Genomic DNA, 13638 nt, shown 5'->3' on the forward strand with positions numbered 1-13638 from the left:
AGCGCGACCATTACCCTTCATTGATGTTTTCACTACATAATAATAATGTGTATTGTCAGGTAAGGCAGCGCAGTGATAGGGTTCTCCCACCACCTACGTACTGGGATGATGGGGAAAATCTGTCTTCAGCATCCAGCACTGACGGACGCAGGGGAGCGATGTATTTCTGCTGCGCATACGTCCAGTTTGTCTGCGCACAAGAGTCGCAGTACTGATTCAGTCTCTCAAATGTATTAGGAATGTATTGGGGCGTTCCTGGGCAGTGACTGGGAGGCGGCTATTTAGGCGAATGGGGATGCTGCATCTTACGGGCGTGTTGCTGAAAGCATTTGCGTACACAGATACCTTATCACTGTCATTGAAGACCGTACTCTGCTTCACTCATGCACCTAGCATAGGGACTGGTGCAAATTTCGATGGTGCAACGTCTAAAAATGCACCAATTGGTATCCCGGGGCATATAGATGCGCAAAGTGGTCACCTCAGTCCTTGCACATTGGGATGCGCGGCCGTACACCAGGGGAGAGCTTTGTAGCAGCATTAACATAAAGACTCAGATGCTACAGCAGCGAAAGACGTACACAAGTACATGGAGAGTGCAATAAACACAAATCTTTATTCATTTGATCAATTGAGTGCCGTATATATTATATAAGTTATATCAGCGAAGTTCTTTTCTGGATGTCATCTAAGGTGATCTATTAATGAATGACCACTACAATAGACAGACATTGCGGGGAGTGGTCTCTAAACAGCATCCACTTACGCAATACCGCAACAAATAGACGGCACTCTGGAAGAGCTGCACTGAACAAGGCGTGTATCTCAGTAAGTCGTGCGCTGATAGTCCGCTGTCTAGTTTTGCCATAGACCACTTTCCTTCTCCGTAGTGTTACATTACGGGCAGTCTACCACCTCGTCAATGCACTTCACTCCTGATTCTCTTGCCACCCCTAATAACACGGACTAGCATATTCTACAGTAGACGTTCAGACTGTCTATATGGTCTCAGTGACGGCCTTCATGGACGTGAGGTTGACATTGAACATGTCGACCTTCACAATGACACAATGTTGACGCCGGATTTTTGCAGTTTTTAGGGTTAGGCTTAGGCTGTGGTTAGGTTTAGTCAACAGCCCCATGAGAAACCCCATGGTCGACATGCCGAATGGCAATATTCACAATTTGGATATTCAGTATATCGACCTCCCGTGCATAACGACATACTGATTGTCAACATGCAAACCATGTCAGCATTCTGAATGCCAGTCTGAAATACAGCCCCAGCTCTCCTCCTAACTCGCTGCTACATCTTCCTTCCTCCCCGTCTACCCCATCTGTGTCACACCTGTTCGTCTGCCCCTCCCTTAAAGAATGTAAGCTCTTTCGAGCAGGGCCCTCTACCCTCTTGTGCTTCTCCCTACTGTAATGTAATTCATCTCTTACTCCCCACTAGGGCAACCAACACTCGGCTGATTATATAGGCATAAAGGTCGCTAATATAACAATGTTTATTATACATGTCCATGTCCTGCTTTGTATTGTATAGTAAGTCACTGGTTACTTATTTGTTCATGTACTTTGTGAGGCGCTGCGGAACACTTGTGGCGCCATATAAATAAATGATAATAATAATAGTAACAGCACCAATTTTGCCCCGGTGAGCATTACGGCACCTTGTATTCATTATTACGCTTCCTTCCTGGTGCTGCCCCTAAGAGACTGGCCAGTCCCACACAAGCAGCCAGCAGCACCAGGTAGGCAGTGGGCGGCTCAGACATATATTTGTTAAGACTTCTCTTTTTATTGTTAGAGAGGAGTGCGCTCCAGCGCAATCTCCTGGTCTGTATTGAAGCCAGCCAGTCACCTTTACCAAGATGGCCGCGGTACCAGTTACTGTACATGCGTGACACTGCGCCATCTTTGTCGTGTGTGTGATGTGCACGTTTCTCCGGGGTGTGAGTACCTGTAATACCACCACTGTCACCACTGCTGTCTCTTTTATCCTTAACAAACCTGCAAACCTGGTTGAGGACAAACTATCTGGCCGAACATCCATTTAACATTTTGGCTGGTACCAATTGTTCTGCTCCAATAGGACATATCAACATTTATTATTGTTTTACAGATTTTTTTTATTTTCTTTTTGCTGGCAGTCAGATACGTACAAGGGGAATACTGTTGTGTGAGCACTGTACAGTGTGTATGGGGCCTGGTTGTGGTAACTGCATTTAAAATTAGAGGAGTCATATGACCAGATATTGGGGCTTATTTATTAGCTACCATCCCCCTATTGGAGACAGATGTCTGTCCCTTCCTTGGGATCTCCTTACTCTACTCTAAGGGGACCTCAATAGATCTCTACAAAGTTGGACCCGATCTACTAGGTAGACAGCGACCAATCAATATGTTGTGGCTGTGCCCTCTACAATCCCCCCATGTTATTAGGTCCCTTCTGTGTTCTAACAAGGCACAGTCCATGGGGCAGATTCAGTTATCCACGAGGCTCCGTCATAGCCTGGAGCATTATTTTCCTGGTCACCTTACCAACAATCTTGGTCCCTGAAACCATGGCTGAATCCTCATTGAAGAAATGAGCGAAGACCATTATCTGAACATCACTCGGAAACATTACGGGTGGGGATGCTACTACCGAGATCTCGCGGCCAATTGAAGTTCAAAGTATTGTGTTTGTGTTACATGTATCTCATGACGCTGTCACCCAGTTAATATGAACCGTTCACTAATGATGCCGCCGTCACTTCACCTGGATTTGTGGGGTCGCTGGAACTTGATGCATTTCTGTCACTTAGGGTTCATTTGGTGCATCCCGTCAGGTGCCAGGGTGGTTGTGGTCTAATCTGGGGTTTATACCACTTATCCATTACTTTAACCATTTTTTTACTTTAATTGGGCATGGATACATGGATAGCGTGTTTGGCACGCATACAGATTTAAATGGGAAAAAATAATCATACTGCATTTCTTCTGTAATACACAAGATGGACCATTATCAGTAGAGCTATGTGACTTGTGTTATATATCTAACTCCCTATGTTCTGTCCTTCCAGGTTCTCCATGCTGAAGGATGACGCTGGCTGGCTCTCCATTAACCCAGTGAATGGGACAATCAACACCACAGCCCCGCTCGACCGGGAGTCGATGTTTGTACATAACAACACGTACACCTCGCTGATCCTAGCAATAGACAATGGTGAGTACTCTCTGATGCCTCAAAGACCCAATAGGGAGGTGCAGGGTGTACAATGATAGGAGAGGTGGTTTCCAAAGCAATGGGCTGCACTGTAATATCATCCCAATAATGGTCTGCACTGTAATATCATCCCAGCAATGGGCTGCACTGTAATATCATCCCAGCAATGGTCTGCACTGTAATATCATCCCAATAATGGACTGCACTGTAATATCATCCCAGCAATAGGCTGCACTGTAATATCATCCCAGCAATGGTCTGCACTGTAATATCATCCCAGCAATGGGCTGTGCTGTAATATCATCCCAGCAACATGCTGCACTGTAATATCATCCCAGCAACGTGTTGCACTGTAATATCATCCCAGCAACGTGCTGCACTGTAATATCATCCCAGCAATGGTCTTCACTGTAATATCGTCCCAGCAAAGTGTTGCACTGTAATATCATCCCAGCAACGTGCTGCACTGTAATATCATCCCAGCAACGTGCTGCACTGTAATATCATCCCAGCAATGGTCTGCACTGTAATATCATCCCAGCAATAGGCTGCACTGTAATATCATCCCAGCAGCGGTCTGCACTGTAATATCATCCCAGCAACGTGCTGCACTGTAATATCATCCCAGCAATGGTCTGCACTGTAATATCATCCCAGCAATGGGCTGCACTGTAATATCATCCCAGCAACGTGCTGCACTGTAATATCATCCCAGCAATGGGCTGCACTGTAATATCATCCCAATAATGGTCTGCACTGTAATATCATCCCAATAATGGGCTGCCAGTGTAATATCATCCCAGCAATGGGCTGCACTGTAATATCATCCCAGCAACGGGCTGCACTGTAATATCATCCCAGCAATGGGCTGCACTGTAATATCATCCCAGCAACGGGCTGCACTGTAATATCATCCCAGCAACGGGCTGCACTGTAATATCATCCCAATAATGGTCTGCACTGTAATATCATCCCAGCAATGGGCTGCCAGTGTAATATCATCCCAGCAATGGGCTGCCAGTGTAATATCATCCCAGCAACGGGCTGCACTGTAATATCATCCCAGCAACGGGCTGCACTGTAATATCATCCCAGCAACGGGCTGCACTGTAATATCATCCCAGCAACGGGCTGCCAGTGTAATATCATCCCAGCAACGGGCTGCACTGTAATATCATCCCAGCAACGGGCTGCACTGTAATATCATCCCAGCAATGGGCTGCACTGTAATATCATCCCAGCAATGGGCTGCCAGTGTAATATCATCCCAGCAACGGGCTGCACTGTAATATCATCCCAGCAACGGGCTGCACTGTAATATCATCCCAGCAATGGTCTGCACTGTAATATCATCCCAGCAACATGCTGCACTGTAATATCATCCCAGCAACGGGCTGCACTGTAATATCATCCCAGCAATGGGCTGCCAGTGTAATATCATCCCAGCAACGGGCTGCACTGTAATATCATCCCAGCAACGGGCTTCACTGTAATATCATCCCAGCAACGGGCTGCACTGTAATATCATCCCAGCAACATGCTGCACTGTAATATCATCCCAGCAACGTGTTGCACTGTAATATCATCCCAGCAATGGTCTGCACTGTAATATCATCCCAGCAATGGGCTGCACTGTAATATCCCAATAATGGTTTGCACTGTAATATCATCCCAGCAATAGGCTGCACTGTAATATCATCCCAGCAATGGTCTGCACTGTAATATCATCCCAGCAACGGGCTGCACTGTAATATCATCCCAGCAATGGGCTGCCAGTGTAATATCATCCCAGCAACGGGCTGCACTGTAATATCATCCCAGCAATGGTATGCACTGTAATATCATCCCAGCAACGGGCTGCCAGTGTAATATCATCCCAGCAACGGGCTGCACTGTAATATCATCCCAGCAACGGGCTGCACTGTAATATCATCCCAGCAACGGGCTGCACTGTAATATCATCCCAGCAATGGGCTGCCAGTGTAATATCATCCCAGCAATGGGCTGCCAGTGTAATATCATCCCAGCAACGGGCTGCACTGTAATATCATCCCAGCAACGGGCTGCACTGTAATATCATCCCAGCAACGGGCTGCACTGTAATATCATCCCAGCAACGGGCTGCCAGTGTAATATCATCCCAGCAACGGGCTGCACTGTAATATCATCCCAGCAACGGGCTGCACTGTAATATCATCCCAGCAATGGGCTGCACTGTAATATCATCCCAGCAATGGGCTGCCAGTGTAATATCATCCCAGCAACGGGCTGCACTGTAATATCATCCCAGCAACGGGCTGCACTGTAATATCATCCCAGCAATGGTCTGCACTGTAATATCATCCCAGCAATGGTCTGCACTGTAATATCATCCCAGCAACATGCTGCACTGTAATATCATCCCAGCAACGGGCTGCACTGTAATATCATCCCAGCAATGGGCTGCCAGTGTAATATCATCCCAGCAACGGGCTGCACTGTAATATCATCCCAGCAACGGGCTGCACTGTAATATCATCCCAGCAACGGGCTGCACTGTAATATCATCCCAGCAACATGCTGCACTGTAATATCATCCCAGCAACGTGTTGCACTGTAATATCATCCCAGCAATGGTCTGCACTGTGATATCATCCCAGCAATGGTCTGCACTGTAATATCATCCCAGCAATGGGCTGCACTGTAATATCATCCCAGCAACGTGCTGCAATGTAATATCATCCCAGCAATGGGCTGCACTGTAATATCATCCCAGCAATGGTCTGCACTGTAATATCATCCCAGCAATGGTCTGCACTGTAATATCATCCCAGCAACGGGCTGCACTGTAATATCATCCCAGCAACGGGCTGCACTGTAATATCATCCCAGCAATGGGCTGCACTGTAATATCATCCCAGCAATGGTCTGCACTGTAATATCATCCCAATAATGGTCTGCACTGTAATATCATCCCAGCAATAGGCTGCACTGTAATATCATCCCAGCAACGGGCTTCACTGTAATATCATCCCAGCAACGGGCTTCACTGTAATATCATCCCAGCAATGGGCTGCACTGTAATATCATCCCTGCAACGGGCTGCACTGTAATATCATCCCAGCAACGGGCTGCACTGTAATATCATCCCAGCAACGGGCTGCACTGTAATATCATCCCAGCAACGGGCTGCACTGTAATATCATCCTAGCAACGGGCTGCACTGTAATATCATCCCAGCAACGGGCTGCACTGTAATATCATCCCAGCAATGGTCTGCACTGTAATATCATCCCAGCAATCGGCGATTGGCAGTGGTGCTCCGATACGTCTCCATTATCGGTGGCACTGCAGCAAGGCATGTGAGTGGGGCTTAGTAAGAACTATACACTGACTAGTAATGGGAGTTACAGTAGGTGGGGACCGCAGCACGCCCTACAGTATATCTGCCATGGATTAGTAGTTCCCCCTCAGAGAAGAAGCATAACAGGCTCTAGTCCTACTTAGAGCTTGATTAATGAGCATACACACAGGTGCAGCACTTGGTACTTCCAAGTACCTCTAACATCCCCAAATGACTGCATGGTTTAAGCAAAAGGATGATTAATCATTTTACAAATCAGTCAGCTGCAGGCATTGAATCATAAATTAAGAGCTTACATAAGAGCTACAGTATTTAGATATCTTTATAATGTTTGTTTGGAATTTTGATATATGTGCCAGAAATTCAGCCCACTAACGTTTACAGTATTGTGTGGTCATCATAGGGATTAATGATCCCTCTTACTAGTGTACATACATGCCGTAACACATGTCTTCTCCACGCTGTGAATGTGACCTCAGAAGGGACCAATACCTGCCAATATTCCAGGGCAAACATTGCGGACACAATAAGCCACACCCCTGATATGGCCAGGCCACGCCCTGCTCCAACAAAGCCCTGCCCACCCATAGGTGAACCCTTCACATTTGGGACCCCAAGAGTGTGAGATCAGTCCAGTGACCGGAATGGATGAGGTGTGGTATTCACAAATACAGTACAGCCGGGGTATAAATCTGCGTGGGTGGGAAAACGCAGTCAATTGCTCCTAAAATTGTCTTTTGTCTCATCAGAGCTTTTTATTGAAAAATTAAAAATACCAGATATGTCAATTCCAGCAACTAAGGGGTACAGACGAAAGAAAGGGTGCAATGGGAAGTCTAAGGGGGAAAGCAATTGCTATAGGTGGAATTGTGTTTTGTGGGTGAAGTATTGGTTTGTGTGGGTCCAGAGCCGTAACTATACTATTTGGTGCCCTGTGCCAGAGAGAGCATTGGCACCCCCCCCCCCACAATTTTTCAAATAGGGACATAATGCACCCGAAAAAGGGCCATGGCCTCATGGGTAAGGGCCAGGGAAGAGATAGGGGAGGCCAGGAGATGCTGGGGATAACAGAAGAGGAAACTACAAGTGAGAATGATAATAAACAGGAAAATTGACAGGCCCAAACAGCACCCCCTGTCCTACGGTGCCCTGTGCCATGGCACTGGTCGCCCTACCCTAGGTATGGCCCTGTGTGGGTCATGCACTATGCACTCCCAACTTCCACATGGAAAAGGGTATGCACGATGCAGGTGTGTGTAAGGGCCTGTAACAGTATTGTAGTCATAGTTACACACACGATACCCTGCACAGGGTTCTTTGTGACGAGTAATGGAGCGTACACACGGTCAGATTTGTCAGACTTGTCAGATTTGTCAGATGAACGATTGAACGATTTGAACGATTTGAACGATTTTTGACTGCATTAAAATGAATGGAATCGTCCAAGTCTGACTGCAAACCCATCAGATGTCAGATATCGTTATCTGACAAACGGGAACACGCATCGTTGATCGTCCATCGTTCAGGCATGTCAGATATGAACGACTGAACGATTTTTAAATCGTTATCGTTCATATCTGAAGGAAAAATCTGATCGTGTGTATGCACCATAAGGGGTCTTTTACCATTGGTTAGTAGGTGCTGAAGCTGTATAGGACACATTGCAGTCTCTCACCAAAGTGCTGCTTTCTCAGTCTCACCGGCGAGGAGGTCCAGTGAATTGCACCTGGGGTGCTATTAGGCCGCACATGTGCAGTCCTTGGCTACCAGAGGGCTCCTAAATTTCCCTCTTTGAAATAAAATGGTGGAAATGCAGCCTATAGACCATAGTGGCTTTAGCTAACGGGACCAAGCTGTCAGAGCTTGGTATATGGGGCGTTTTCGCAGTCCCTATAGACTGGGGACTGCTGCTGCCAACAAGAACAGAAGGACCACACCCCAGCTATCGATAATTAGCTTAATAACTAAGCCCCTAAATGTGTAATGGGTGTATCTGACTGATTTGGGTTACAGTATAATTCCTATGTTTCCATGTAGTTGCTATGAGGAAACTGAGTGACATTTATGTGTATGCTTATTAACCCCTTACTGACTGCATACTGTAGTTATAAAACAAGTTGTCCGTCTCCCTTTTGTGTGTATGTCTCTAACGTTACCAATGTGTATTCTGCACTTTAGATTGTGAATGTTAGTGTTTGTGTGAGAGGATTTCTCAGTGTACTGTGACTCATCGCTGCCGCATCATTAATGCGAGTGGCGTCAGGTAATTACCGCAGGGTCATGCTCGGGCTCCGAGGACTCTCCTGGGTTCTGCAGATGCGAAACCTTGTATTATTTGCATTCAGATACGGTTGCCGGTAAATTAGCGTGACGTACACTGCAGCACGCTGCTACGACCCTCAGTGATATTCATCACTACGTCCTGTATTGTGCAGTCACAGGGTCCTGACCTCAGTATTAATGTCTGGACCCTGCGCTGGTAAATCTCACTTAGGTGACCTTTGCTTACCAGCTGCTGTGGAACTAAATGTCTCACAATGCCCTGCCAGTCTCTGACTGTTGTGGAACTACAAATCCCAGCATTCCCCCAACAGCTAGAAAGCCACGGGATGGATAAACCAGAATAAAGGTTTTGAGATTATTTCTGGAATGAATTACAGGGGGTGTGGCAATGCAATTTGTGTCATTATATCCCCAACCCCTACTGCCCAGTATCACTATTGGTGGCAACACACACTAGTGTCAATTGATGGTTTTTGACTATCGGAGGGAAACCACAGACGGTCACACCATTGATTGTTCTTATGGTCAGACTGAGGCATGAAGGGCCCACTGTGAGAAGGAGGTGGGCCAAGATTAAGGGGTGTGGCCAGTCACCAGAGAGGGTGTGGCCAGTCACCAGAGAGGCTTGGCTTACCACCAGAAAGGGTGTGGCCAGTCACCACAGAGGCTTGGCTTACCACCAGAGAGGGTGTGGCTAGTCACCACAGACGCTTGGCTTACCACCAGAGAGGGTGTGGCCAGTCACCAGAGAGGGTGTGGCCAGTCAAAAGAGGGTGAGGCCAGTCACCAGAGAGGGTGTGGCCAGTCACCACCGAGGCTTGGCTTACCACCAGAGTGCATGGTCTGGCCCCTTTATAATTATATACAGTAAATACTAGCACTGCATGCATGATAATTTACCAGATACTGTAGTACATACAGCATAGTCCTGAGAATACTGTATAATGTAACATATGTATAATAATTAACTAAGCACATGATGGTGATATATGCATGGTTTCTGTATATTATGAAATTGTAAACCTGTATTAGGTTAATACTATCTGTAAAGCGTCTTGACTCCTATTGGTGAAAAGCGCTATATAAATAAAATTAGTATTATTGTCTATACTGTATATACCACATTAACCGACCGGCCAGTGTCTAAGACTCATGGCGGGATGTACTAAACGAGAAAAAATTAAATTTTCAGGGGTTTTACCGCTTTCCGCAAATGTACTAAGCAGTTTCGTCCCTTCAGGTGGCGTTAGCCAATAGAAGCCTATGGGTTTCTGTTCAGCATGCTCCCCCTTGGGAGGGATCGATCGGATCCATCCCATGAGCCTCTGCAGCCCGCGTCCTTCTGCGCATGTGCAGAAGGACGCCAGAGGGACTTCTGTGTGTTAAACCAGGTAGTCCCTCTGGCCGGCAGCATCGGAAAGCTGTCCTTTGCGATATTCTTGGTACTTACCATGGTGATAAACCGCGGTATGTACCCGTAGACAGGGGAGATGTACCGCATCGCTCATGCAATACTTAGTACATCTCGCTGTCAATGAGAACTGCATTAGGTCTAGTAAAGGTGAAATACATGCCATTGTAAACTAAATTCAACTGAGCCAGGGGTGGGGAACCTTTTTTCTGTCGAGGGCCATTTTGATATATAGAACATTATTCGCCTGCCTGGTGCAGGCCACGCCCCCTCCTTGAGACATCACACTGGGGTGGTGCCACAATCGCCGGTTATTACAGCAATGCCCAAAGCATCCTCAGGATGCTCCAGGGAGATGTAAGGGCAGCGGTGTGACTGTCTGAAGCTTCCTAAGGACGGGTTCTGGCTGCAGTGTGCCATTCTAGGTACCCTGCTAGCCAGATGAGGCTAGCAGAAAAAAGCTCCGAGAACTGTGCCAAATGATTCCGAGGGCCTTATACGGCCCCCGGGCAGTAGGTTCCCCATCCCTGCACTAAGCTCTTCCTTCTGGGATGACCTAATGGTAGGTTAGTGAATAAATGCAGAGCTACAATGCCTTCAATCTCTGGCAAGAACTGAGCTCATTATGTTAAAGCTGGCAGCCAACAAGATAAGAGGACAGGGGTTAATTGGCTGGTGGATGACTCTTGATGACGTTTGTATAGAAGTGAACCAAGCCCTCCTATTCATCCATGTTCCTGCTCCACCGGGTAACTGACCCTCTCACGGAGTAATAATGTATCATTTCACTGTACGGTCAGCAACCTGACCCCCTAGAGAAGGGACTGTGCCCTCAGGCAGTGGGGTCCATGGGGGATTTTTACTATACCCCTGTGGGCCAGTCCAAGCCTGATGATTCGGGTGTGTGTATATACGATGGGGGACACAGCCGCGCATGAGTCGTACAGTAAAGCAATGGGGTTTAGTTATCATTGGGACTTCCCATAGATGGTAAAACCATCAACCATTGACAGTAAGTCAGCAATGATCTCCAGCCAGAGGCAATATACAGTAACCACCTTCCTACTCTTTCTCAACACTTGTTCCAGGGGCATTTCTAGATAGGAGGGGGCCCGTGTGCAGTCTCCGAAACGGGCCCCCTCCTCTCCGTCCAGCTGAGCGGTGCGCGGCCAGCGCCGCACTTATAGACTCTGGGCACTAGAGTGTGCCCAGAATCTATAGCGCATGCACTGGTCACCGGGAAAATGGCCGCGGCGGCCATTTTCCCTGTACTGCGCATGCGCAAGCGATGGGAAAATGGCCGCGGCGGACATTTTCCAGCCATTTTTACAGGCGGAGACACCAGAGCCGATGTGGGACTCCGGAGAGGTAAGTTTTATGGGTGCAGGGTGTGCGTTGCGGGCCCCCCTGGACCCAGGGGCCCGTGTGCCCCGCACACACCCTGCACCCATTATAAATACGCCCCTGACTTGTTCGTTATGTGAAAACGATGTGATATTACACCAGTCTGATGTAGGAAAATAAACATGTTTGCTAGCTGGGGCACAGAGAGCCAAGGATCTGACACCAGGTTATGTAGCTCTGGCTCAATCAGCCATGTGCCGCCTTTATCGCGCTCTGAATGCAGATTAATTGGCACATTCCGCTTCTACCTGTTTTGGTAGAAAACAGACAATTAGTTTTGATAGCAACACAATTAATTCTCTTATCTTGTACTCGCCACTGCAATAATTAAGGACCGTGCTCCAGATGCATCTCTTTTTGCTATTTTAATCATATAAATTAAAGGGAAAATATTGCTTTAATATGTCATCGCGCAGTCTTGATTAAAAATTAAAGTGATGAAATCAGTGTCTAATACAGCTGCTGTGCCTCAGTGCTTATTACCAGATCTAATAGAGATTTCCTATCTAAATTACAACACTATCAGCTATGTATAATCATTTGTGCAGAGGTTTAACACTGGAAATGTTATTACAATATGTATAATCCTTGCTTTTAGCGCAACATTGTATCACGTTAAGGATCGCGTGTTCCGTGTACATATGATTGCTGCGTGTCCGACATATTTCCATTACAAATCATATCATGTGCATTGAAAATTTGGTCCACTTCACACATGATTTAAAAACCTTTAGTTTATTTACCGTACCTTTATGATTTTTTGTGTGTGTGTGTATATATATATATATATATATATATATACTGTATATAAATGCCTATTGGTTAGACACATTCTCTAATGGAGTGTATCTAACAGTGACTGAATGCAAATAATCCTGGGATCTCTTATACAGCTTTTATACCTAAATTCCGGGTCTGACCCAGAGGTTGGAACATGGTTCTAAACCGGATCAGACCCGGAATTTAGCCGTTTCGACCCAGGATATTCCCGAGTCGGCGCCGTCCACACCGGAAACGAGTCTGCAGTGACCCGGCTTTTCCGGCATTGAAGTGGACGCTTGGAGATGACATCATTCAACATCATCTCCAAGCGCCACTGAAGCCGGCCAGTCGGTAGGCATGCGGCACAATCCAGGTCATTGTGACCCGGACTGCGCCGTTTACACTGCAGGGTTTCACTGGTTATTCCCGTGTTAAACTCTGCAAGTTACCTGGGTTGGATTGCTGGGTCACTCCAGCCGGGAATCCAACCCTCTCCCCTTTTACACCAAGGAGCTACCCGGGCTAACCCTGCAATAACCCGGGTTTTAGCTCTGGTGTAAAAGGGGTATTACTAACATACATTACACTAGGTAAAAAAAAAAAGTTCTATCCATACCTTAGCAGCCAATCAGACACTTGCTTGTATGCATAGTGTGTACTAGACAGATACAAGCTAACTGCTGACTGGTTGCTGTGTATCAGGGTAAATGTTGGTTTCCACACTGTGGATTTCAAAAACTGCTGACTTGCTTTTGGACCTATTAGTGGGGGAAGGGAGTGTGCAACCTGCAACCCTCCCAATTAAGGTCATCATGTAAGTCAAAACATCTAGGTTCCATTAGATACTCTACTAGAAGATGTATCTAAAGCTGGCCACACACTAGACCAACTTACATCCAACCAGCCAACTTGTTGATTGGTTGTAATGAAAATCTGGTAATATATGATCAACAATTTGCTCCTAAATGCCAGAAAACAGATGAAAATGGTCGTTCAGACAAGTTTGTTAAATGTTTGATCTAAACAGTTTGTTCAAACAACAGTTTTGGTCCATTTTCCAGCGTTTGGGAGCAAATTGCTGATAGTCATTTACTCCCATATAGTGTTCACTCTAGCTCCGGCGCGAGGCAGGGCGCTGGAGCTAGAGAGGGCACGTTCGTGACAGGGGCGTGGTCATCGAAAAGGGGGCGTGTCTATAAGACACGTCCCCTTTTCGTCACT

The 13638-nt window shown here is 46.7% G+C and overlaps 1 protein-coding gene across 1 annotated transcript in view; it reads left to right on the forward strand.

Moving 5' to 3' along the window:
• CDH13 (cadherin 13) overlaps window positions 1–13638 on the forward strand; it is an 870720-nt gene that overhangs the window by 818166 nt on the left and 38916 nt on the right. Inside the window, exon 11 of the mRNA XM_088449431.1 lies at window positions 3072–3214. Within this exon, the coding sequence (XP_088305557.1) occupies window positions 3072–3214 (143 nt within the window). The remainder of the gene's footprint in view (window positions 1–3071; window positions 3215–13638) is intronic.

Source organism: Taudactylus pleione, unplaced genomic scaffold, assembly GCF_031769625.1.
Source record: "Taudactylus pleione unplaced genomic scaffold, aTauple2 ptg000484l, whole genome shotgun sequence".
Taxonomy (NCBI): domain Eukaryota; kingdom Metazoa; phylum Chordata; class Amphibia; order Anura; family Myobatrachidae; genus Taudactylus; species Taudactylus pleione.